Consider the following 26,286-nt stretch of genomic DNA (forward strand, 5'->3'; position numbering starts at 1 on the left):
TACAGGCTTGAGCCACCGCGCCCGGCCAATTTTTGTATTTTTAATAGAGACGGGGTCACGAGGTCAGGAGATCGAGACCATCCTGGCTAACGTGGTGAAACCCCGTCTCTACTAAAAATGCAAAAAATTAGCCTGGTGTGGTGGTGGGCACCTGTAGTCCCAGCTACTTGGGAGGCTGAGGCAGGAGAATGGTATGAACCCGGGAGGCGGAGCTTGCAGTGAGCCAAGATCGCGCTGCTGCACTCCAGCCTGGGCGACTGAGCGAGACTCCGTCTCAAAAAAACAAAAAACAAAAAAACCAAAACACTCATTTCCAGGCAATCTGGAAGGCTAGGAAATGGAAAGTAAAAATCGGTTAATGAGGGCCGGTCCTGATTTCTCTCCCATCGCTGGCTTTCTCCTCCATGACCTGCCTGCCTCACAAGTCCCAGGTCTGTTCTCAGCAGGAAGAATAGGGCTCCTGCTCTGCCTGATGATTTGGTTTACTCCTGTCACCTTTAGCCCTGGTATTGATGTCACCACAGAGCTGGACAGCTGGATTGACAAGTTTTGCCTGGATGCTGATGTGTTTGTGCTGGTGGCCAACTCAGAGTCCACCCTGATGCAGACGGTAACTCCTCCTCTGCCTTCTCCCAAGCTCCCACACCCCCTGGGCAGGCAGCTGATGGGCCCTTGGCTGTCAGGCTCCTGTTCCATCGAGGTCTTACCCTTTGTCTAGGAAAAGCACTTCTTCCACAAGGTGAGTGAGCGTCTCTCCCGGCCGAACATCTTCATCCTGAACAACCGCTGGGATGCATCCGCCTCAGAGCCTGAGTACATGGAGGAGGTTAGTGCCTCTGTTTGGCAGTTTGGGGAATGCCACCCTGAGGGAGCACTGCCTGCCACTAGGGCCACTTCATGCCCTCCTGGATCTAGTGACTTCCCTGAATTAACTTTATTGCCAAATAATTCTCCAAATACTCTTCTATGGTATCTTCTGGTGGCTTTTCCCCCCTGCCATCCACTTTGCTGGACGCACCCTCTCTTCAAGCCACTCTCCCCTATGCTTAAAAAGGATCCCTGCAGCATTAGTGCATCTTCGGGGCCAGTGCTCAGTTTGGTTTCTGAGGAATTAGTATGGAACAGGCTCAGCTCTAAGGAGGCCTCTGTGAAAGAGGCTGGAAAGAGGAATGGAGAATACTGATTCTAACTGGTGACTCACAACTCTTAGCTGTTTACTTATTTATTTAGAGACTGGGTTATGAGGCTGCCTAATTTTTGTATTTTTGGTAGAGGCGGGGTTTTGCCATGTTGCCCACTCTGGTTTTGAACTCCACAGCTCAAGCGATCCACCCGCCTCAGCCCCCCAAAGTTCTGGGATTACAGGCATGAGCCACCGCACCTGGCCTCACAACTCTAAATATGTGAAATGAAAGACAAACTGGACATGGTGGTGCACACCTATAGGCTGAGAGAGGATCCCTTGAGACCAGGAATTTGAAACCACCCTGGGTAACATAGTACAACGCTATCTCCAAAAAAATAAAGGGTAATAAGATTGATAATATGGGATGATAAAACATGCAGTTGCAGTCAATAGGCCGGAGTCCAAAATCTTTTTTTTTTTTGAGATGGAGTTTTGCTCACCCAGGCTGGAGTGCAATGGCACAATCTCGGCTCACTGCAACCTCCACCTCCTGGGTTCAAGCAATTCTCCTGCCTCAGCCTCCCGAGTAGCTGGGATTACAGGCATCTGCCATCACGCCTGGCTAATGTTTGTATTTTTAATAGAGATGGGATTTCACCATGTTGGCCAGGCTGGTCTCGAACTCCTGACCTTAGATAATCCGCCCGCCTTGGCCTCCCAAAGTGCCAGGATTACAGGCATGAGCCACTGTGCCCGGCCCAGAGTCCAAATTCTGACTGACACTAGGCAGGCAGTGTGACTTTGGCAGATCCCTTGACCCTTCTGGTAAATCCAATTTCCTCACCAGTGTGATAAATAGACTTATTGAGAGGATGAAATCTGTCAAAAACACCTGACACATGGTAGGTGTCTACAAGAAGCTGTTGTCACATTTTATCAGTAGAACCCCAGGTGTCAGAGCCAGGAGGGATTTTCTAGTGATGCCCACTCTTTTTGTAAACAATGCCCCAGGAGGACACGGCTTGTCAGAGTATAGCTCCCAGATTTAGGTTTCTTGACCCCAGGGCTCCTGTCCTTCCAGGGCACAAAAGTGAGGCACTATATAAGCTTAACAAGAGGCAGTCTAGGGCACGTTTAAGCATTTCTGCTTGTATATGCATAAAATATCTTTGGCAGGCTCTACACCAAGTAACCCCCACACATTGGTCTGGGAAACTTGGTGGTTAGAGAGCAGAATAGTGGGAGACATTGTGCTGTGTATGTGTTTGTGCCTTTGGCTGTTGAGCCATGTGAATATATTGCCTGTTCTTTTTTTTCTCACTCTGTTGCCCAGGCTGGAGTGCAGTGGCGCTATTTTGGCTCACTGCAACCTCCGTCTCCAAGTTCAAGCGATTCTCCTGCCTCAGCCTCCTGAGTAGCTGGGGTTACAGGCGCCCGCCACCATGTGTGGCTGATTTTTTTGTGTTTTTAGTAGAGACAGGGTTTCACCATGTTGGCCAGGCTGGTCTTGAACTCCTGACCTCAATGATCCACCTGCTGTGGCCTCCCAAAGTGCTGGGATTACAGGCGTGAGCCACCGTGCCCAGCCTCTTATGACCTATTCTTTTAATGAAAGAGGCAGGTGGGGGCTGTGGGGCCACCTGCACCCACTCTGGACACATTTGTTTGGGCTCCAGGTGCGGCGGCAGCACATGGAGCGTTGTACCAGCTTCCTAGTGGATGAGCTGGGTGTGGTGGATCGATCCCAGGCCGGGGACCGCATCTTCTTTGTGTCTGCTAAGGAGGTGCTCAACGCCAGGATTCAGAAAGCCCAGGGCATGCCCGAAGGAGGTAATGATGAGAACAGATGTCCTTCTTTTCCCTGATGTTTGAGACGTTTTGTCTCATGCTGAGTCTGTCAGTAGAAAATCCTTCTGAGAAAGGGCTGCTGAGAAGAGCAGAGTGAGAGGCTCTTACTCTTCAGCCAGTGGCTTGGTTTCTGGGGATTTCATTGTTTTCCTCTGCTGCCAAGTTGTTTCTGGGCTAATGCAGTACAATTCTCCCAGGGGGCGCTCTCGCAGAAGGCTTTCAAGTGAGGATGTTTGAGTTTCAGAATTTTGAGAGGAGGTTTGAGGTGAGTCCTTTGATTCTGGTATATGGTGATTCTGTGCCTCCCCAGCTCCCACTGGCTGTGTCCCTGGCAGTGAAAGCCAGAGTCTGGCCCTTGGCTGTAGGCCCCTGGTGGCTCCCACCGCCCTCCGTGCCTTTGTGTGTTCCAGGAGTGCATCTCCCAGTCTGCAGTGAAGACCAAGTTTGAGCAGCACACGGTCCGGGCCAAGCAGATTGCAGAGGCGGTTCGACTCATCATGGACTCGCTGCACGTGGCGGCTCGGGAGCAGCAGTAAGAGTCCAAGACTGCAGATAGGTGGAGAGGGCTGCCGAGATGAGGTAGTCCTCCTGCCTTGGGCAGTTACGACACGCCTTGATGGCAGGGCTGAGTCTCTGGGCTCCCATCCAGGGCCCTTTCCCTGGCCACCAGACCATGTTAGAGCCACATAGACAGCCTGGTGAGGAGGGCGGCTGGGTGCTTCATCACCCCACCTAGTCTGTGCAGCACGAGTCCCTGTGTTGGAGGCCTTGACCCATGCCCTGCTGAGCTCTGCAGCCATCTCAGAGCCTGAACACATTTTAAAAAACAACATTCCAGCCAGGAGCAGTGGCTCACACCTGTGATCTTAACACTTTGAGAGACCAAGGCAGGAGGACTGCTTGAGGCCAGGAGTTTTGAGTCCAGCCCAGATAACATAGTAAGACCCCATCTCTACAAAAATTTTAAAAATCAGCTGGGCGTGGTGGCCGCACACCTGTAGTTCCAGCTACTTTGGGAGGCTGAGGCAGGAGGATCACTTGAGCCCAGGAGTTCAAGGTTCCAGTGAGCTGTGATTGCACCATTGCACTCCAGCCTGGGCAACAGAGTGAGACCCTGTCACTAAAGAATAATATGAAAACACCTTGCTTCTATCACACAGAATTGACTTTCTCAATTGTTTATTTTGTTTATTTATTTATTTTTGAGACGGAGTCTCGCTCTGTCGCCCAGGCTGGAGTGCAATAGCACGATCTTGGCTCACTGCAAGCTCTGCCTCCCAGATTCACGCCATTCTCCTGCCTCAACCTCCCGAGTAGCTGGGACTGCAGGTGCCCACCACCACGCCCAGCTAATTTTTTGTATTTTTTTAGGAGAGACGGGGTTTCACCGTGTTAGCCGGAATGGTCTGTTGACCTTGTGATCCACCTACCTTGGCCTCCCAAAGTGCTGGGATTACAGGTGTGAGCCACCGCACCGGGCCTCAATTGTTTATATTAAGTTAAAATTTTAAAAAGTTAAGTTCCCTTTTGATTCTTTTGCACTTGTCCCAGTGTCACTCTGCCCAGAGGCACCATAATCATGAGTTTACATTGTTCTATCACCCATTCAAACAGTACTTTTACATAAATGCTGAAGAATATGTCAGGTTTTTACATGCTTCAGACGTACAGATGTGGCATCACACTGTCACTGTACCTGGCTTTACTTTCTACTCAATGTCGTTTTTCCCTTTATCCTTATTAGTATGTGTAGTTTGAGTTTATGAATAGGAACTGCTGTAGTATATTCCGTTGTGAATATGCCTTATTTTCCTGTGAAGGGAATTTTAGATTTCTTTTTTGCTATTGGAAACCTTACTGCAGTGGACATGTGTTCGCGTGTCCCCTTGTGCACCTTTGTAAGAGTCTTCCTGGGGTGAATTCCTAGGGGTGTGGCAATTCTGTTTTAGGGTACACGTGTTTCCAGTTTTAGTCAGTTTTACTTGATTGCTCTCCAGAACAGCCGTACCCATTCGTTGCATGACCAGTACTGTCCATAGGCCTTCCATTTCCTCAGCTCTCACCAGAACTTCAGGCCTGGTCATTTTTGCCAGGCCTTGGTAGAAAATTGTGCCTTTAAAAATTTCATTTCCGACTGGGCATGGTGGCTCACGCCTGTAATCCCAACACTGTGGGAGGCCAAGGCGGACGGATCACCTGAGGTCAGAAGTTCAAGACCAGCCTGACCAACATGGAGAAACTCTGTCTCTGCTAAAATTACAAAATTAGCTGGGCGTGGTGGCACATGCCTGTAATCCCAGCTACTCAGGAGGCTGAAGCAGGAGAATTGCTTGAACCCGGGAGGCGGAGGTTGCAGTGAGCGGAGATCGCGCCGTTGCACTCCAGCCTGGGCAACAAGAGTGAAACTCCCATCTCAAAAAAAAAAAAAAAAAAATTCATTTCTGTGATTACTAGTGAGGTTGAGCTTTCTTCCCTATGTTAATTGGCAGAATTTGTTTAAACCCCCTTACAACGCCCTCCCTGCTCTGTCCCCACCGCCTGTCCCACATGGAAGACTGAGGAGTGCATGGTTGGCTGTGGGGCTCCCTTCTTACCTGGGAAGGGGAAAGCTCACGCCCCTGGGTGTGTATGTGCAGCCCTGCCAGGCAAGAGAGCGGGCGAGGCGGCCTGGACTTTCTGGTATCCCCTCTTGCTCCTCTGCTTAGTCAGACAGGAACATGGATTTCTCACCAGTTCTCTGCTTTCAGGGTTTACTGCGAGGAAATGCGTGAAGAGCGGCAAGACCGACTGAAATTTATTGACAAACAGCTGGAGCTCTTGGCTCAAGACTATAAGCTGCGAATTAAGCAGATTACGGAGGAAGTGGAGAGGCAGGTGAGAAATGAGGAGGAAGCATTCTGGGGAGATTTGGACTACCGAGTAGAGTCCAGAAGAAAGCAGACCTCCTCTTAGGGACTTCCCAGCCTTCCAGAAGGAAGTTGTGGCCCTGCTTCAAGAATACAGAGCTTCCCTTTGGGTTCCGTTGTTGGGTTGTGTGATGCAGGGCATGTTCCCCTTCCTCTGGACCTCCACAGATCACGTGAGCGTTTGGTCAGCCAGTTTCCCAGGCCCTCTCACCTCAGAGGCTTTAACTCCATAGAGGAGCTGAGGAGGCTGCTGGGTTGAGAGGAAAGATAGGCCGTCTGCTGGGATCTCTCCTGGTGCTGCAGGACTGAACTTTGGTCTTCCTTGATACTTAACAGTGTGCTTCCTTTTGCTGTAGGTGTCAACTGCGATGGCCGAGGAGATCAGGCGCCTCTCTGTGCTGGTGGATGATTACCAGATGGACTTCCACCCTTCTCCAGTAGTCCTCAAAGTTTATAAGAATGTGAGTCATGGAGCAACAGGTCCTCTTGGCAGGAGGCCCCCAAAAGTGATTCAGCCCCTACTGGTCTGGGTCAGGGCCCCCCAGCAGTGAAAGTGGAAGCCACAGAGACAAGGCCCAGGCTTCCGTCAGCTTTCTGGGGTCACCTGGTGGATGTGGCCTGAAGGGAATTTTGATGGACGTGCTTCTTCTCTTAACCTTCCTCTTCTGGTGGCAGGAACTGCACCGCCACATAGAGGAAGGACTGGGCCGAAACATGTCCGACCGCTGCTCCACGGCCATCACCAACTCCCTGCAGACCATGCAGCAGGACATGATAGGTCAGTGCCCATAGGGAACTGGGGAGCTGTGGCCTGGGCTGCCCAAAGATCAGATACAGAGGCCAAGCTAAAGAAATCAAGACTTTCCTTATCTGTCACTTTTCATGATGATTCAACTCACTACCTTCAGGTTCTGGGTACATGTTGTGAACTCATTCTTGTTTGGTTTTTGAGACAGAGTCTCATTCTGTAACCCAGGCTGGAGTGCAGTGGCATGATCTTGACTCACGGCCGCCTCCGCCACCTAGGTTCAAGCGATTCTTGCTTCAGCCTCCCGAGTAGCTGGGACTACAGGCATGACCACCACGCCTGGCTAATGTTTTTGTATTTTTAGTAGAGATGGGGTTTTGCCATGTTGGCCAGGCTGGTCTCAAATTCCTGACCTCAAGTGATCTATCTACCTTGGCCTCCCAAAGTGCTGGGATTACAGGCATGAGCCACGGGGCCTGGCCTTGTGAACTCATTCTGTACACAGGGTTGGGGAGCCCATCTTGTGCTACTACATGGGTCTATCCTAGGCTGAGAATTGGGCCTGCTCCTATAAGTCTATGTGAGGCAGAAGTGTTAGCAGTATGGCATCTGGGTCCACACTTCCCTGGGGGAGCTGGCCTCAAGTGAGGCATGCTCAGTCTCATGGGCCAACTTGACCGGGTTGTGGTTCCCAGGCAAAGCTGTTCAGCGTGCCTGGCAGTAGCTGGTGGAGCCATCTCCAAGGCTTGGTGCTGCTGTGGTGCAGGGCTGAGCTGATAAGCTTTTCCTCCTTTTCTCCCCCGATAGATGGCTTGAAACCCCTCCTTCCCGTGTCTGTGCGGAGTCAGATAGATATGCTGGTCCCGCGCCAGTGCTTCTCCCTCAACTATGACCTGAACTGTGACAAGCTGTGTGCTGACTTTCAGGAAGACATTGAGTTCCATTTCTCTCTCGGATGGACCATGCTGGTGAATAGGTTCCTGGGCCCCAAGAACAGCCGTCGGGCCTTGATGGGCTACAATGACCAGGCAAGCAAAGCTCCTCACCTCAGGGGCATCGTGGGGGGTCAGTCTGTACCCCGCCTCCAGACACAGGAACCATTCTGAAACGGGGTAAAGGTCAGCAGCTGTGGTGGTGTGCCCCACCACACAGTACACCACAGTCAGAATTTTTGCTGCTGATTGAGCTGATTTGTTCTAAGCAGTGATATTTGTGAAATGACAGATGCTAGTATTTTTCTCTAATACATATTAAAGTATGTAACTATTAAAATAGATGACTTTAAAAATAACCACCTACATACAACTATTTTAAAGTTCAGATTTTAAAAACATTCATCTCTAAACCACTTGAGTTGTCACACGTACTGCCCTCTGTACACATCCCACGCTCGGGGAAGCTGCCAGGCGGGCCAGGATGACTCCTGCTCACATTGTGCACATCCTGTGGTGTTCACCTGAGGGTCTCTGCTACATCTGAAGCTAGTTGTCCTCTTTTTGCCTTTTGGAAATTGAAGAGCCACTCTATGTCCCTGTTCCCCAGACTAGGGTGACACTGAGAGTTCACGTGAATCAAAGACTCACCACGTCCCTCTCACCCCTCTCATCTTTTCTCTCCTAAGGTTCAGCGTCCTATCCCTCTGACGCCAGCCAACCCCAGCATGCCCCCCCTGCCACAGGGCTCGCTCACCCAGGAGGAGTTCATGGTTTCCATGGTTACCGGCCTGGCCTCCCTGACATCCAGGACCTCCATGGGCATTCTTGTTGTTGGAGGAGTGGTCAGTGACCAGTTCAGCTTGGGAAGGTGGGGGTGGAGGGCAGGTGGGTGGGGCCTGAGGGCTGGGTTCCCGTGGTGGCCCCTGCGTTGGGCCACACTCTACAGTCTACTCTATACTTTCTCCTCTCAGTGACTCTTCACTGTGATGGCATGGGGAGCGCTTACTCCCTCACCAAGTTTCCCTCACTTCCCTCTGGAGATGGTCCCAGTCTTTCTGGCCTCAGTGGGATCAAAGGAGACATAGAGAGGAACTGAACTTAAGGAGGTAGGAACATGGAGGGCTCTGGCCGGAGCTCTCTCGCGGGGCCCTCAAGGCCTGTAATCCCAGCCCACATGGAGCCGGACGGGCGGATCACCCAGCAGGAGATCGAGACCATTCCTGGCTAATACGCGTGAAACTCCCGTCTCTACTAAAGAATACAAAAAACTAGCCGGGTTGACGGAGCGCTTCGACGCGGGGACCTGCTAGCTCCCAGGCTACCTTTTTTGGAGGCGGAGGCAGGGAGAATGGGCCGTTGGAACCTTGGGGCGCGTAGCTTTGCAGTGAGGCCTGAGATCCGGCCCACCGCCACTGGCAGGGGCCTGGGTGACAGGAGCCAACTCCGTCTCACAAAAAAAAAAAAAAAAAAAAAAAAAAAAAAAAAAAAAAAAAAAAAAAAAAAAAGAGTAGAAACATGAGGGCTCGTTGTCTGGGGCCCTTCAGACGGCCCTGGTAGTGATGGACCCTAAAGGAGGGTGGGCCACGGAGAGGCTGTCCTCCAGCCTGACCATGTGCTCTGCAGGTGTGGAAGGCAGTGGGCTGGCGGCTCATTGCCCTCTCCTTTGGGCTCTATGGCCTCCTCTACGTCTATGAGCGTCTGACCTGGACCACCAAGGCCAAGGAGAGGGCCTTCAAGCGCCAGTTTGTGGAGCATGCCAGTGAGAAGCTGCAGCTCGTCATCAGCTATACTGGCTCCAACTGCAGCCACCAAGTCCAGCAGTGAGTGGCCCCATCGGAGCCCAGCAGGAGACTTCCTTTAGGCAGGGTCAGCCCCATCTCCCTTCCCCATCTCTCTTCCAACCTGGCCTGGAAGCCACTGGGTCCTGAGCATCATAGACCCTGGGCCTTCAGGTGTGCAGGGCCAGCTTTGAGGCCAGTGATGGGGAGAGGGGTCTCCCAGGGACACTTTTTGTCTTGGGCTGGGACTGGGTAGGCCTCTGGGCCCCTTGGTGAGGAAGAAATGGGAAGGCAAGAAATATTCCTAGTATGAGTTTTAGAGGTTGCCTTGGCCGGGCGTGGTGGCTCAAGCCTGTAATCCCAGCACTTTGGGAGGCCGAGACGGGCGGATCACGAGGTCAGGAGATCGAGACCATCCTGGCTAACACAGTGAAACCCCGTCTCTACTGAAAATACAAAAGCTAGCCGGGCGAGGTGGCGGGCGCCTGTAGTCCCAGCTACTCGGGAGGCTGAGGCAGGAGAATGGCGTAAACCCAGGAGGCGGAGCTTGCAGTGAGCTGAGATCCGGCCACTGCACTCCACTCCGGGCGACAGAGCGAGACTCTGCCTCAAAAAAAAAAAGAAATATTCCTAGTATGAGTTTTAGAGGTTGCCTTGAAGAGCTTGGGCTGTGGATGTAGCTTTGAAGTTTTGAACCCAGCCTGATCTTCGTGCACATCTTAGGTCAGGTGGGAATCTATTGCTTAATCTGCGGTGGTCTGCACGAATATGCTGGCTTCCTTTTTTTGGTTGTGTGTGGCAGACCCTTTGCTCTAGACATTTTGCATCTAATTTATGTATTTCTCTGATTCTTTGAGGTTAATGTTGTTTTATAGGCATCTCCTTTTTCAAATTGAAGAAACTGAGATTTGAAAAACAGTCACGTGTTCCCTGCTACTCGGCTGATGAGCAGCAGAGTCAGGATCTCTGCGTGCTGTTGCTTCTCAGGCCGTGGTGATGCCAAGTGTGTTTGGTTATGATTATTCACAGCCTCAGCAGGATGTAGGAGATTCTGCCAAACCAGGGCTGGCTCAGGGCAGAGCTGCTGGCAGGGATATCGACGGGGCCAGCTGCTTTCCACTCTGGGTGGGTTAAGCCACCAGTGCCATCTTGCTCCACACACCCCAACTGATCCCTTCTCTGTCCTCCCCAGGGAACTGTCTGGGACCTTTGCTCATCTGTGCCAGCAAGTTGACATCACCCGAGAGAACCTGGAGCAGGAAATTGCCACCATGAACAAGAAAATTGAGGTTCTTGACTCACTTCAGAGCAAAGCAAAGCTGCTCAGGTGAGGCTGGCCTGGGTGGCCAAAGGAGGGTTCCAGGGTGCAGCACAGGCACACTGGGGCTCAGCTGCTGGGCTTGTGTCTTGGGTGTGGGCACAAACTGCTCTGGTGGGGATTTAATTTATTTGTGTTAGATGTGTACCGTGGGCCAGGCACAGTGGCCAACACCTGTAATCCCAGCACTTTGGGAGGCCGAGGCAGGTAGATCACCTAAGGTCAGGAGTCTGAGACCAGCCTGGCCAACATGGTGAAACCCTGTGTCTACTAAAAATGCAAAAATTGGCTGGGCGTGGTGGCGTGTGCCTATAATCCCAGCCACTTGGGAGGCTGAAGCAGGAGAATGGCTTGAACCCGGGAGGTGGAGGTTGCAGCGAGCAGAGATTGCGCCATTGCACTCTAGCTAGGGCGACAAGAGCAAAACTCTCTCAAAAAAAAAAAAAAATGATGTGTACCATGTACCTCACGGGGGCCAGATGGTGCTGGTGCTGGAGGCTCAACAAGACACAGCGTCACTGCTTTCAAGGCACTTGCAGCTGAAGGCATGATGGCATCACAGTACTGCGAGACTGCAGTTCACAGCGCCCTGTGCCGAACCTCAGGGCCTACAGTGCTTTACGTGTACTATTTCACTCGGTCTTCCCTATCCCTCCATTTTCTACGTAGAAAAATTGGGGAACTTGTCTGGCATCTCAGAAAATGGCCAGGCTAGGAGGGGAGCCCAGGTGTACTTGGCTCCAGCAGCCCCTGCACTCTGATTCTCCTTACACCTGCCGCTCTTTGGACCCATGAAGAGGGCATAGCCCCCCGTTTGTCCACAGAGAAGCTGGTTACTTGGCTGGGGACTCGCAGAACTGGGATTGGAACTCAGATCTCCAGGGAGTCTCTGTGGAGCTTTCATTAACAGTTTGCTGGAAAGAGCATCAGTCTGATGAATCTGGAGTCCTGGGTTCTCTCCAACCACTCATGTTTGGCTCAAGCTCTTAATTCTGCTATGTCTCATTATTTTCATCTGTAAAATGGGAGTAAGATTTCATGACACAGCTGCACGACTGAATGTAAAAGTGCCCTGCAAAAATCCTTGGCCTGCCCAGCTCATGATAGCATCAGCACACGGGGACCCTGCAGAAGTCCTCGGCCTGCCCAGCCCGTGATAACATCAGTACATGGGGACCCTCCACTTCCTGCCTTCACCCCTGACGTCAGAGCCTGCAGGGTGGCAGAGCCAGAGGGGAGATGCATCAGAGGGTGTCAGCTCCAATTGTCACCAGCTCAGTGGGTTTTCCCTGCCCTTGACTGTGCGGATGTGCCCCCCCGCCCCACCCCCACCTGGGGACAGCTGCTTCCTAGGGACACACTGCTTGCCCTCTGGGGACTCTCAAAAAGGGGGAATGTGGTGGGGGGGGGGGAACTGCTGCTTGTCAGCCACAGTGACATGGTTGAACCTGGAAAGGGTCTCCTGTCAGCACCTCAACCCCTTCCTTGGCAGGCAGGGAAACTGAGTTCCTGACAGCTCAGAGACTTGCACGTGGTCCTGGTGAAGCAAACACAGGTCTTGAGAATCAGAAAAGCCTGTCTTGCAGCTCCCTGGCTTATTAACCATGTGGCCTTGGGAAGTTATTTAACCCCTCTGGGCCTCCTTGTCCCCATCTGTGAAACAGGAATAAATACGATTGTTGGAGGATTACGTAAGGGTGTGTGTCAAGTGTCCTTAGGATGGTGCCTGGTGGGTAGTCCTAATACTGCCTGTCATCAGCTGTCATGGTTACTAAAGAAACATTTCTTTGCAGGAATAAAGCCGGTTGGTTGGACAGTGAGCTCAACATGTTCACACACCAGTACCTGCAGCCCAGCAGATAGTGGGCACCTGAGGCGGAGCCTGCGTGGAGAGGGGCGGTGCTGCCAGCCCTGAGTACCGTGTGGGCTCCCCCAGGGGCACGTGTGGCTCCTGCCCCTGGCCACCGCCAAGAGAATGAAGCACCCAGTCTCGTACCATTTTGAGCCCTCCAGCACTAGTTATTTTCCCCCTCCTTTGCCTGCTGTTGCAGGAAGATCTGGCTCATACCCCTAAAGGACACTTTCAATGACAGCTATGGACAGCATGGTACCAAGGAGTTAAGTTGAGGTTTTTTCCAGCTTTCTTGGGTTCATCTGAGTGCTTGCTAAGGCCTTGGGATCTCAGCATTGCACAACGCCTCATGGAAGCCTTTGAGGGTATTACGCAGACACCCCCACCTTTCTCCAGCCTGTGCGCACCTGCCCTCCTTGCAGCCCAGCACACCTACATGTGTAAGGGATGATTGGAGTTTCTTCCCAGAGAGTCTATCCCAGAAGGACTGTGGCTTGTGTTCATCTCGCCTGTTGGCTCAGTGCTTTATCCCATTTGCAGAGCCTCTCAGACACGTCTTGGTGTTGAGGCTCAGTTACCCCTGGGCTTAGGCTGAGGTGGGCCCTGTGCTGTGGCCGAGGCAGCTGGAGGAGTGGGCGTAGCTCAGAGGAGAGGGCTGTTGGATGTATGGGGAGCTGGCAGAGCAGGTGGCAGTCACTGGGACAAGGAGGGACTTGCCTCTCATTATTGTGCCCCCTGCTTTAGTGTCAGTCCTGGACTTGTGCAGGCCTGTTTTGTGTGGATGTGTTTTGGAAGATGGCTTGGTCTAGGTGGTTGAAGGATGTAGTAGAAGGAAGGATGGTGGAAGGTGGGGACCTTGGTAGCTGGCTGAGGAGTGTGGGCCCCACACAAGACAGCTGGAGAATGGGCCGTCCACTTGACCTCGTTCTCAAGGGGCTCATGGGTCTGAGAGCCCCCACCCACTAGGCTTGATTGCATCCCTGTTGTGCTCTTTAAGAGACATGTTTCCACCCCACCCCCCAACCTTGCCCCAAGTGCCCTGGACTAAATTTCCTGCACCAGTGACTGCAGTTGGCCAGGGGACAAAGTGGAAAATCCAGTGCCCATCCTTCTACCCTCCCTGATCCCCAGAAACGTCGACTGACCCCCTTATCCTTATGCTGATGTTGAGTTTTGGGATTGTTGCTCGTTGAAGTGGGGGCAGATGCCTGTCACCAAGGTGTTGACTGTGTGAGAAAAGCAGTTTGGGTGACAAATCCTGTGTGGCACAAGTTGGATCACTTCCTAGAAATAAGCAACACCTCTCCCAAAAAGCAGCCCACAGGGCGGGGGCCCAGCAGCCCAGCCATCACTCATCTTTGAGGAAATTAGTTGGTGGCCTCTGTGCACTGGTTGGTGGCCACATCACAGGTGATGTCCTGTTCACATACCTGCTTGTACTTAAAACCCTCAGTCTGTCCTGTTGTGTGGGGCAAAGTGATGGACTCTGCCAGGTGGATGTGCTGTGGGTGGGTGTTCCCGGTGTGTGCCGGGCCTGAATGGATAGGGGCCACCTCACAGCATGTCAGGGAAAATCAGTGTCACACAATTCCAGTGGATTTTGTGCTCTTTTTGGGGGAAAAAAAAAATTATTTAGCATAAACATGAATTTTTTTTCAATGTAGCCCCTGGGGAATGAATGAAATTTTGAGCTTCTTCAATAAGTAAAATTAAATTAAGACCACTGAGGGAGAGACCCTTTCTGAAAGAAGTCTGGCCAAAGGCACGTAATGCTGCTGACATTGTTCTGTTTTTACGTTCATTTGCTGGAGCACAAGACGTGCTGACACAGTGAGTTTTCTCTGATGTATTTAAGGTGATGTATTTGCCTGAGTTACTCCTGTATCATTCTCATAATATTGGAAACTAAAATAAAACCTAGTTGGAAATCCTTTGTGAGATCTCCATCTTTTCGGGTTCTTGTACAAACTCCTCTTTGACATGGCCAGCTGTGTTCTGAAGTGACCAAAACTATAGTTCCCACTATAATGTGGCTCCTTATTCTTGGAAGGAGTTTGATACTCTCAAAAGAACAAATGGTGTAACTGATCTTTAAGGATCAGGAAATCGAGACTGATTTCTTTATAGATTTCTCTGTAACTCCAGACCATTTTTTCACTTAAAAAGTAAATGACTCACTGTTCCATCCTGCTTTGCCTTCTGAGAATTTGGTTGCGACCATTCTTTTCTTTTTTTTTTTTTTTGAGATGGAGTCACGCTCTGTCGCCCAGGCTAGAGTGCAGTGGCATGATCTCAGCTCACTGCAGTCTCCGCCTCCTGGGTTCAGGCAGTTCTCTGCCTCAGCTTCCCAAGTGGCTGGGATTACAGGCGCCTGCCACCACACCCGGCTAATTTTGGTATTTTAGTAGAGATGGGGTTTCACCATCTTGGCCGTGCTGGTCTGGAACTCCTGACCTTGTGATCTACCCGCCTTGGCCTCCCAAAGTGCTGGGATTACAGGCATGAGCCATCATGCCCGGCCTTTTTCTTTTGTTTAAGAGTCCACAGGAGTAGATACGGGGGTGGCTAGTCAGTTTCCCCACCCCTACAGCTGTCCTCTCGGCTCTGGTTGCCGCCCAGTGGCCGCCCTGCTCTCCCACAGAGGCCACAGCTCAGCTGATAGCAACCTCATCCTTCCAGATTCCCAGGCCACACACTTGGGGCATCACCCATGAGTCTGCAGTCACACGTGCTGCACCTAATCTATCACCTGCTGTCTTCCAAGTCTATTAACCCTGCCCAGTTCCTCGCCTCCATCAAAACCATCAGCCCGGATCCAGGTTCCTGCTCCTGCCTTGGCCCCGCCTATCCTTGCCATCCTGTGGCTGTTTCAAGGCAGCAGCCAAAGACTTTCTTAGGTAACAAAAAAAATGAATCATCTTTTTTTTTTTTTTTTTGCAATCCACGAAACAAGTAGTTTCTGTCATCAACAAGATGTTACGTACAACCCACTAAATTGTTCACACCACCATCATCCTGGGTGATGAGCCATAGTTGGAAAAAAGGTCTTCTTGCCTTATGCAAATGCTGCTTAGTTATTCCCAGTCAAGGCTCGCCTCATTCCTGTGCTTTCTCTGACTACCTCATCTGTCCACTGGGGAATCTGAGAGGCTGGAAGTTTTAACCCTCTGGTAACAATGTCCCCATTTAATCACAAAAAGTAGGTAGTCAGGAATGTATCACTGTGTCCCAAGCACTGGAGTGACAGCCCAGGCAGCTCTCTCAGAGCATCTGGCTCATACATGGCTTCAGAAGCAGGGCCCTCCTCGCAGATGTCAGCTAAGTTGTTCACTGGGTCCTCAAGTGGATGGTTTCCTGTCTCTTAGTGGGACTTTTAGGCTTGAGATAAGAACAGCCAACTTTTTTTTTGAGTTTAGCATGTGTCAGACATTCATATGCATGAGCCCTAATCTCAAAATCCAATGGTCTGTTTTCCCTAATTTCCTCAAATGAGGAAGTTCATTATTTCAGCAAAATATTTGTGCACCTACTCTGGGCTAAGCATGGTTCTAGGCATTGGGAATATAGCAGTAACTAAGGTGGATAAAAATCTTCCTCGAGCTGGGCATGGTGGCTGATACCTGTAATCTCAGCACTTTTGGGAGGCCGAGGTGGGCGGATCACAAGGTCAGGAATTAAAGACTAGCCTGGCCAACATGGTGAAACCCCATCTCTACTAAAAATACAAAAATTAGCCAGGCTTGTTGGCGTGCACCTGTAATCCCAGCTGCTAGGGAGGCTGAGGCAGGAGAATTGCTTAAACCTGGGAGATGGAGGTTGCAGTGAGCCGAGATCGCGCAATTGCACTCTAGCCTGGGCAACAGAGGGAGGCTCCCTCTCAAAACAACAACAGAAATCTCACTCACTGATTAATAACCTTTTTCAATTACAAAGAAAAACAACATATTCGCAAAACTCCCTAACATCAGGAGTCATCAGAGAATTATCCCAAGTCTTGATTTACAAACCAAACCCTTATGCGTCTGATTACATAGAGGACTGGTTCTTACAAACATTTTTTTTTTGAGATAGATTTTTGTTGGCTGGAGTGCAGTGGCTCTGTCATGGCTCACTGCAGCCTTGACCTCCCAGGCTCAAGTGATCCTCTCACCTTAGCCTCCCGAATAGCTGGGATTAAAAGTGTGCGCCGCCCATGCCCAGATAATTTTTTTGTTTTTTGTAGAGACGAGGGGGGTCTCACTATGTTACCCAGGCTGGTTTCGAACTCCTGATCTCAACTGATCCTCACATCTAGGCTCCCCAAAGTGCTGTGATTATAGGCGTGAGCCACCATGCCTGGACACAAACATTCTTTTTCTTTTTAAAATTTAATTTAATTTTTAAAATAGAGAATGTATGTTGGCTGGGCATGGTGCCTCATGCCTGTAATCCCAGCACTTTGGGAGGCTGAGGCGAGAGGATCGCTTGAGTTCATGAGTTTGAGACCAGCCTGGGCAATCTGGCAAAACCCTGTCTCTGCAAAAATACAAAAATGAGCCCAGCATGATGGTGTGCACTGGTAGTCCTAGCTACTCCAGAGTCTGAGGTAGGAGGATCACTTGAACACAGGAGGTGGAGGCTGCAGTGAGCTGAGATGGCATCAATGCACTCCAACCTGGGCAACAGGGAGATGCTGTCTCAAAAAAAAAAAAGAGAGATGGGATCTCACTGTGTTGCCCAGGCTGACCTCGAATTCCCAAGCTCAAGTGATCCTCCCGCCTCAGCCTCCCAGAGTGCTGGAGCTACAAGCATGAGCCACCACACCCAGCTAACAAACATTCTTTTCTGATAAGCAACTGCAGAACTTAAGCTAGTTTCAGCCAGCTTACAGAAGCTGTGAACAAACTATTTAGCCATTGCACATGAGCTCACCTCTTCTCATAAATATGTATACAGCTTTTCTCTCAAACTTGCTAAATATGTATGAATACGGGCCCTGTGAGGCATAAAACCCAACCTGTCCTTTCTCTCTTGGAAGAGAGCACCTTTGGTGCACGCTGCAGACCGTCTCTTCCTGGTTTGCAAACAAGTATCAACAAGAAAGTGCTCCTTTCTACTATTTAGCCATCTTGGTGATCTTTTAGACAACATTGTATTTCTGCTAGGAACATTAGTGTTCAAATCTCTGTGTAGGCAGATGTTTTCATTTTTTGCAGGTAGATATCTCAGGCTGGACTTGGGCCATATAGTAAATTTATGTTTAACTTCTACAGATTTTGCGAAGTGGTTATACTGTTTTATATTCCCGCTAGTAATGCACGTGGGTTCATATATAGTATATATATATATATATTATTATATAGATATATATTATACACGGTTTTTTTTTTGTTTTGTTTTGTTTTGAGACAGTCTTACTCTTGTCACCCAGGCTGGAGTACTCTGTCACCCAGGCTGGAGTGCCGTGGTGCAATCGTGGCTCACTGCAACCTCTGCCTCCCAGGTTCAAACCATTCTCCTGCCTCAGCCTCTCAGTAGCTGGGATTACAGGCGCTTGCCACCATGCCTGGCTAATTTTTTTGTATTTTTAATAGAGACAGGGTTTCACCATGTTAGCCAGGCTGGTTTCGAATTCCTGACCTCAAATGATCCACCCGCTTCAGCCTCCCAAAGTGCTAGGATTACAGGTGTGAGACATTGTGCCTGGCCTACAGTGAATCTTTAACTTTACACACCATCACTTTAGATATATAAATCGATATGTAGTGGTATCTCATTGTGGATTTAATTTACATTTGCCTAGTGAATGGATCCCAGAGCAGGAGAAAACTTAGAAAGGCCTAGTGAATGGATCCCAGAGCAGGAGAAAACTTAGGCAGACTGGGATGGAAGCTAGAACTAGAGGCATTCGTGGTGGATAAGGATGCTGTATGGAGTCTCTGGCAAGCCTCAGTTTTTATGATGTTCGGCATCTTTTTATGTGCTTGTCATCTGTATTTTCCTTTGCTGAAATGTCTGTTCAATTATTTTGCGCATTTTAAAAATTGGGCTGTTTTATGAGTTTTGACAGCTTTTTATGTAATCTGGATATAAATTCTTTGATACATCATTTGCAAATATTTTCTCCAATCTTGTGGTTTGTCTTTTCATTTATTTTTTTCTAAAAATGGAACAAGTTCCAAATTTTTAATCTGGACAAAGAGAATTAAAACCAAGCATATCATACTTCCAAAACACATATCCATCGGCGAGTCAGCAAATCTGGGGAAAAACAACCGGAATTGACTATGAGGCTGCTGTAATTAATCTTCATCGTCTCATTGCAAAGGTACTATCTGAATTTCTTTGGCTATCCTTTCTGTTAATATTATTTGCAGCAATTACTCTTAGTGACCTCAAATCAAATGATCCACCTGTAACATCCATTAGCATGCCACCAGCTTCAGTAACAATAATGCTACCTCCTGCAAGAGCCCAGCAGTGAATTCCCATTGCATAATATGCATCTGCTCCTCCAGTTGCCACAAGGCAAACAGCTGCCGTTCCAACACTCCGGATCCCATGAACAGGAATGCAAAAAAACTTTTCCATATTAGAAAGAACAATTCTTACAGTCTCTGGTGTTCTGGAAGAGCCCAATTCAGTCACCAAGAGTGGTTTGGTAATATCTTCTTCTTGTGAAACGTGTAGTTTTTGACCATTACAAAAGGCACCTTTTTCTTTCCTGAAAGTGTACATCTTATCTCCCGCATAACTGTATACAACTCCAAATTATATTTTTATATTTACAGCAAAGCCGATTGAAACAGCTACAAAAGGAAATCTATGTACAAAGTTAGTTGTTCCATCAATAGGGTCAATGATCCATGTGGGGTTGTTAGTTAAGGCACTTTTCTCCCCACTGCCACAGATTCCTCACCAATGAAACTGAGATGGATACTTTTCTTTTATGGAAGAGAGAAGCATTTCTTCAACTTTTTGGTCCATAGCAGTTACCAAATCAACTGGAGAATCTTTCGGTATAACCTTCATTTCATTTCTTTTTTTTCGAGATGGACCCTTGCTCTGTCGCTCAGGCTGCAGTGCAGTGGTGCAGTCTCGGATCACTGCAAGCTCTGCCTCCTGGGTTCACGCCATTCTCCTGCCTCAGTCTCCCAAGTAGCTGGGACTACAGGTGCCAGCCACCACGCCTGGCTAATTGTTTTTTGTATTTTTAGTAGAGACGGAGTTTCACCGTGTTAGCCAGGATGGTCTCGATCTCCTGACCTCGTGATCCACCCGCCTCGGTCTCCCAAAGTGCTGGGATTACAGGCGTGAGCCACGGCGCCCAGCCTGATTTCATTTTTTAGAGCATCACAAACTACCTCTCCAGCTCATCTTGCTAGAGTTACTGCATAATCCATGCATTCCTGCCAAGGATCAGCCATCTTCTTGAGTCGGAGGGGTTCCTGCTAGTTCGGTGCCTGGTGTTATCACTCTCGGCTCTTCCGGAGGTAGAGGGGCTACCTATCTTCTTTTCATTCTGTTTTTTTGTTTGTTTGTTTTAATTTCAGACAGAGTTTCCCTCTTGTTGCCCATACTGGAGTGCAATGGTGTGATCTCGGCTCACCACAACCTCCACCTCCTGGGTTCAAGCGATTCTCCTGCCTCAGCCTCCCGAGTAGCTGGGATTACAGGTATGTGCCACCATGCCCGACTAATTTTGTATTTTTATTAGAGATGGGTTTCTCCATGTTGGTCAGGCTGGTCTTGAGCTCCCAACCTCAGGTGATCCGCCTGCCTTGGCCTCCCAAAGTGCTGGGATTACAGGCGTGAGCCACTGTGCCTGGCCAATTTTTGTATTTTTAGTAGAGACGGGGTTGCGCCATGTTGCCCAGGCTGGTCTTGAACTCCTGACCTCAGGTGATCCACCCACCTTGGCCTCCCAAAGTGCTGGGATTACAGGCATGTGCCACCACGCCCGACCCCAGTTTTTCTAAGTTTTCTAGTTTAGGTTCACAACTAGAGCTATGATCCATTCTAGGTTAATTTTTGCATATGGGTTTTTTTTGTTTTGTTTGGATGAGTATGTGGATATCCAATTATACCTGCAACATTTGTTGAAGACACCATCTTTTCTTGTTTTTCCAAGTTTCCACACACATTATTGATAAAATACATTTTTTGCGGGGGGGCGCTGGGTGTCGCTGGTCTGTAACTCCTTATCTCAAGCCATCCACCCACCTCGGCCTCCCAAAGCGCTGAGATTACAGGCTTGGGCCACTGCTCTGGGCCGAAGGCATTATCCTTTCTCCACTGAATTGCGCTTTCATTTTTGTCAAAAATTAATTGCTCACATATCGGAACTCTTTATTCTGCTGCATTGATCTATTCGTCTATCTGGACGCCAATACTATACTTTCTTTTTTAATTTATTTATTTATTGAGACAGGGTCTCTCTCTTTGTCAGTCAGGCTGGAGTGCAGTGGTGCAATCTCAGCTCACTGCAGCCTCAGCCTTTTTGGCTCAGGTGATCCTCCCATCTCAGCCTCCCAAGTAGCTGGGACTACAGGCGCCCATCACCACGCCCGGCTAATTTTTTGTATATTTAGTAGAGATCGGGTTTCACTGTGTTAGCCAGGATGGTCTCCATCTCCTGACCTCGTGATCCGCCCGCCTCGGCCTCCCAAAGTGCAGGGATTACAGGCGTGAACCACCGCGCCCGGTCTCGCCCGGTTAATTTTGGTATTTTTAGGTTTGCAGGCGTGAGCAACCGCACCCGGCCCCAATACTACATTTTCTTGTTTACTGTATAGTCCTTATCTTCTGGCACAAAGCAGGCACTCACTAAAAACCTGAATGAAAGTATAAAGCAGGCTGGACGCGGTGACTCATGCCTGTAATCCCAGCACTTTGGGAGGCCGAGGCGGGCGGATCACGAGGTCATGAGTTCGAGACCAGCCTGGCCAACACAGTGAAACCCTGTCTCTACTTAAAGAAAAAAAAAAGCGTGTAGTCCCACCTACTCGGGAGGCTGAGGTAGGAGAATCGTTTGAACCCGGGAGGCAGAGATTGTGGTGAGCGGAGATCGCGCCACTGCACTCCAGCCTGGGCAACAGAGCGAGACTCCGTCTCCAAAACAAAACAAAAATTATGAAACGATGAGTACAATGCAATGAGTCGCCCGCCGCCTGCCAGACCTACCCCGCAGCTCCAGACTGCGGCCTGCGCGGAGCCTAGGCCACCGAGCCTGACGGAAACTGCAGCTCCTGAACGCGTATCCCAGTCCCGCAGCTGACCAATCGGAGCCCGCCCTTCCGGGGCCCGCCCCCTTCCAGGAATCGACTTCCGGACTGGCCTCGAAAATTGACCAACCGGTTGTGCAGTTCCGCTCTTGGTCCCGCCCCCATGTTGAAACTGCCGCTTCGGATCGCGGAGTAACGCTCGCTAGGCGTCCTGGCCCTGCCCCTCACCTGACCCCGGGCGGCGGCGGCGGCGGCGCCCCTCACCCGACCCCGGGCGGCGGCAGAGCGGAGGATTCTGCCGGGTGAGTGCGGGGAGGCGGCACTGAGGTGGAGCGGAAGGGCTCTGCAGGAGGCTCCACGTGCATTCCCGCGAGGGGCTCAGGGGCTGCAGTGGAAAAGAAGGGGAGGCTGCGTCTGCCTCTGCCGGGGTCCCGCCTCGGCGTCCGCCCGCTTGGCCTCTGTTACTTCTGCGGCCCTGGTGTTTCTGGAGCGTCGCTTTCCCGGTGCCTCTGCTCAGCGTTTCCCTTTCCAAAGCGCGACCGGGGTCAGGGGAAGGCAAGGCCAGCTGTGCCCTTTGACCCCGTGCGAAAACGACGACCCTCTGATACAGGGGGTGTGGCCCAGAGCTACTTGGTCAGTTAGGGGTGGGGGCCGGGATCTTAGTCCTGCGAATCAAGCAGTTGGCCCCCCTTGACTGCATCTCCGTGCCCCCCAGCCCTGTGGGGTCATATACGTGTGGGAGGGTCCCAGGGTAGTAGGCTTCTTTCTGCTCCAGACCTTGCACCCGATCCTGAGGATACTTGGAGGTGGGGGCAAGGGCTGGGAGGAGGAGGCGGAGTTTTCCCAGGCTCCCCCACACTTCCAGGGAAAGGCTTTCCAGGAAACCTGAACTCATCTACCCTGGAGTCAAATTTGGTTCTTGCCTCTTGCTAGCTGTGTAACTTGAGGCAAATTGCTTAACTTCTCTGAGCTTTGGTTTCTTCATTTGTAAAAAGAAAGTGAAGGAGGAAGGGAGGGCAGGAAAGGAGGAAGAATCCCTTTTGAAGCCTGGTTTGTATTGGGTTCACCAGTTATAAAGCAAAGTTGTCCAAACCACTGCCCAGGAGGTGGAGGCTACAGTGAGCCCAGAAAAAAAGAAAGGACGCATGCCCTTGCCATTTTGGTAATAATAGACGTTTATTGAATGCTTACTATGTACCACTGTAAGCACTGTATTAAGTAAGCACTGTGCTAAGTACCTTGTTTTTTGTATTTTGTGTGTGTCAGTCTTGCTCTCACCCAGGCTGGAGTGCAATAGTGTGATCTCTGCTCACTGCAACCTCTGCCTCCCAGGTTCAAGCAATTCTCCTGCCTCAGCAGCCTCCTGAGTAGCTGAGCTTACAGGCGCCCACCACCATGCCTGGCTAATTGTTTTATTGTTGTTGTTGTTGTTTTTGAGATGGAGTCTCACCCCCTCACCCAGGCTGGAGTGCAGTGGCGCGATCTCAGCTCACCGCAACCTCCGCTTCCCAGGTTCAGGTGATTCTCCTGCCTCAGCCTCCCGAGTAGCTGGGATTACAGGCGTGCGTCACCACGCCCGGCTAATTTTTGTATTTTTAGTAGCGACAGGGTCTCTCACCATGTTGGCTAGGCTTGCCTCAAACTCCTGACCTCAAGTGATCTTCTGCCTCAGCCTTTCAAAGTGCTCGGATTACAGATGTGAGCCACTTGGCCTGTTTTTTGTATTTTTGTTTTTGTTTTTTTTTTACAGTGATGCGACCATGGCTCACTGCAGCCTGGGCTTTCTGGGCTAAAGCGATCCTCGAGTAGCTGGGGCCACAGATGAGTGCCACTACGGCTAGCTAATTAAAAAAAAATTTTTTTTTTTTTGTAGAAAAAGAATGTTTCTACAAATGTTGCCCAGGCTTAATATGCTTTCTTTAATTCTAACAACAATCGTATGAGGTAGGTACTGTTGTCTTCCAGCAGATGAGGAGACTGAGGCACAGAGAAGTTAAATAACTTGCCTTAGGCAGTACAGTTAAAGAGTGTCAAATGGGGGTCTCTGGCACCACAGGGCACCCTACTGAGCCCCGTGTCCTGCTCTCGTGACTTCAGGTAGAAGAGCTGGGGCTGGAACCCAGCCCTGAGGACATCCTGTGGCCCAGGGGCAAGTGACACCTGCTGCAGGAGGCCCAGGATGGTGGAGGCTGAGGACCTGGCGCAGCTGCGGCTGCTCAACCTGGAGCTCCTGAGGCAGCTGTGGGTGGGGCAGGATGCTGTGCGGCGGTCAGTGACCAGGGCAGCCTCAGAGGTACGTGCCTGCCTTGGGAACCCCAGAGGAAGTGGCTACCTGACTTTCAGGCCAGCATCCAGGCTTCTGGGCTCATCTTGTTCAACACACCCATTTTACTGATGATGGGACATTGAGGGCTGGGGAGGGAAGAGACTGGCCTTGGTCACTACTGAGGCTAGAGCAGGATGAGGACACAGGCCTTGGTACCTGGCGTAGGCCCCGTGGGTATGTTCTGGCAGCCACTCCCTGGGTGACCCGGCCCCTCTCTCCAGTCAAGCCTGGAATCCAGCAGCTACAACTCAGAGACTCCATTGACCCCAGAGACGTCCTCAACTTCCTTGAGCACCTCCTGGCCACGGGGCCGGTGCCCTGTGTGGAGCTCACCAGATGCCTGCCGAGGGGACCCCCGTGATGTGGTCAGATCGGGGGTGGCCTCTCTCCCACCTGCCAAATGCCAGCACCAGGAGTTCCTGGGCCAACCGAGACCCCACTCAGCACCCTCGCTGGGCACCTCAAGCCTGAGGGACCCAGAGCCCTCAGTGGGGCTAGGTGATCCAGGACCCCAGGAAGCACAGGCCCCAAGGTCCATCCTGGCTCAACAGAGCAAGCTGTCCAAGGTAATGTGGGAGAGCGGGACATCTGCTGATGGGAGGAGCTTCCTTGGGCCTCAGTTTCCCTATCTGACACATGTGCGTGTGGGCAGCCTCCCTTGCAGAACAAGAGGCTTCTGGGAGATACTGTGAGTTGGGTTTGGCTCAGCCTAAATGCTTGCTAAGCGGTAGCTGTGAGTTTCTCAGCACTTTTTGAGAAGAGGCCAGGCTTTGTTCACAGCCACACATAAAGTGGGGTCAGACATTTCCCTTCTTGCTCTTGTGCCCTTGGCTGAGCCCTGGGCTCCAAGTCAGGGTGTAAGTTGAGACACAGTCTCTCTGTTCCTCGAGCTGCGGCTTCCTCTGGGCCAGGCCTCCTGGCTTAGTCCTTGCCCCTCTGTGCTTCCCTCCCCAGCCCAGGGTGACCTTCTCCGAGGAGTCTGCAGTTCCTGAGAGGAGCTGGCGCCTTAGGCCATACCTGGGCTATGACTGGATTGCAGGTAAGGCCTGTTGCTGGCCGGTACACACTTGGCCTGGAAGTGGGAGATGGAGGCCTGGGCTCCTCCATGCTCCTATCTCAGCCTCCACCCGGTGCTGTTGCTTGTTTCTCTGACGACGATGCCATCCTCCTTGGGGAGCACCCAGTTTTTTTTTTTTTTTGAGACGGAGTCTTACTCTGTCACCCAGGCTGGAGTGCAGTAGTGTGATGTTGGCTCACAGCAACCTCCACCTCCCAGGTTCAAGTGATTCTCGTCCCTCGGCCTCCCGAATAGCTGGGATTACAGGCGAGCACCACCACGCCGCGCTAATTTTTTGTATTTTTAGTAGAGATGGGGTTTCCCCATGTTGGCCAGGCTGGTCTGAAACTACAGAGCTTAAGATATCCACCTACGTTGGAATCCCAAAGTGCTGGGATTACAGGAGAGAGCCACTGCTCCCCACAGCCACGTTCTTTTTTTTTGTTTTTTTTTGTTTTGTTTGATTATTTATTTGTTTATTTATTTATTTATTTATTTTTGAGACAGAGTCTCACTCTGTCACCCAGGCTGGAGTGCAATGACGCGATCTCAGCTCACTGCAAGCTCTGCCTCCCGGGTTCATGCCATTCTCCTGCCTCAGCCTCCCAAGTAGCTGGGACTACAGGCGCCCAACCCCATGCCTGGCTAATTTTTTTGTATTTTTTTTAGTAGAGACGGGGTTTGACCGTGTTAGCCAGGATGGTCTCATCTCCTGACCTCGTGATCTGCCCGCCTTGGCCTCCTAACCTCATGATCCGCCCACCTCGGCCTCCCAAAGTGCTGGGATTACAGGCGTGAGCCACTGGACTGGCCTATTAATTAATTTATTTATTTATTTATTTATTTTGAGACAGAGTTTTACTATTGTCGCCCAGGCTGGAGTGCAATGGTGTGATCTTGGCTCACTGCAATCTCTGCCTCCCAGGTTCAAGCGATTCTCCTGCCTCAGCGTCCCAAGTAGCTGGGATTACAGGTGTGTGCCACCACGCCCAGCTCATTTTGTATTTTAATAGAGATGGGGTTTTACCATGTTGGCCAGGCTGCTCTTGAACTCCTGACCTCAGGTGATCTGCCCGCCTCAGCCTTCCAAAGTGCTGGATTACAGATGTGAGCCACCATGCCCGGCCTTTTTTTTTTTTTCCGCTTTTTAAGCGAAGACAGGCCAGGCACAGTGGCTCACGCCTGTAAT

At 50.7% G+C, this 26,286-nt stretch overlaps 2 protein-coding genes and 1 pseudogene across 12 annotated transcripts in view; 2 read left to right on the forward strand and 1 right to left on the reverse strand.

Annotated features, from left to right (window-relative positions):
• The window catches only part of MFN2 (mitofusin 2), a 31,402-nt gene extending 16,958 nt beyond the window's left edge, over positions 1-14,444 (forward strand). For 3 of the 5 annotated variants that reach the window (XM_017887950.1, XM_017887952.1, XM_017887953.1), the window contains 13 exons: positions 502-610; positions 719-826; positions 2,803-2,956; positions 3,172-3,239; positions 3,385-3,506; positions 5,722-5,848; positions 6,237-6,341; positions 6,556-6,658; positions 7,436-7,656; positions 8,250-8,405; positions 9,187-9,383; positions 10,534-10,668; positions 12,453-14,125. In XM_017887950.1, the coding sequence (XP_017743439.1) occupies positions 502-610; positions 719-826; positions 2,803-2,956; positions 3,172-3,239; positions 3,385-3,506; positions 5,722-5,848; positions 6,237-6,341; positions 6,556-6,658; positions 7,436-7,656; positions 8,250-8,405; positions 9,187-9,383; positions 10,534-10,668; positions 12,453-12,522 (1,675 nt within the window). In that variant the 3' untranslated portion in view covers positions 12,523-14,125. Of the gene's footprint in view, positions 1-501; positions 611-718; positions 827-2,802; positions 2,957-3,171; positions 3,240-3,384; positions 3,507-5,721; positions 5,849-6,236; positions 6,342-6,555; positions 6,659-7,435; positions 7,657-8,249; positions 8,406-9,186; positions 9,384-10,533; positions 10,669-12,452 lie in introns of all 5 variants that reach the window. The other 2 variants (XM_017887949.1, XM_017887951.1) reach the window with 2 other exon arrangements.
• A 4,274-nt stretch (positions 14,445-18,718) lies between these two features.
• LOC108539354 (inositol monophosphatase 1-like) lies at positions 18,719-20,016 on the reverse strand (annotated as a pseudogene).
• A 1,711-nt stretch (positions 20,017-21,727) lies between these two features.
• Positions 21,728-26,286, forward strand: part of MIIP (migration and invasion inhibitory protein) — a 14,335-nt gene continuing 9,776 nt past the window's right edge. For all 7 annotated transcript variants that reach the window (XM_017887956.1, XM_017887954.1, XM_017887955.1 and 4 more), the window contains exons 1-4: positions 21,728-22,016; positions 23,812-24,007; positions 24,262-24,606; positions 24,995-25,079. In XM_017887956.1, coding sequence (XP_017743445.1) covers positions 23,894-24,007; positions 24,262-24,606; positions 24,995-25,079 — 544 coding nt within the window. In that variant the 5' untranslated portion in view covers positions 21,728-22,016; positions 23,812-23,893. The remainder of the gene's footprint in view (positions 22,017-23,811; positions 24,008-24,261; positions 24,607-24,994; positions 25,080-26,286) is intronic.

This window comes from Rhinopithecus bieti, unplaced genomic scaffold (genome assembly GCF_001698545.2).
Source record: "Rhinopithecus bieti isolate Rb0 unplaced genomic scaffold, ASM169854v2 scaffold_16234, whole genome shotgun sequence".
Taxonomy (NCBI): domain Eukaryota; kingdom Metazoa; phylum Chordata; class Mammalia; order Primates; family Cercopithecidae; genus Rhinopithecus; species Rhinopithecus bieti.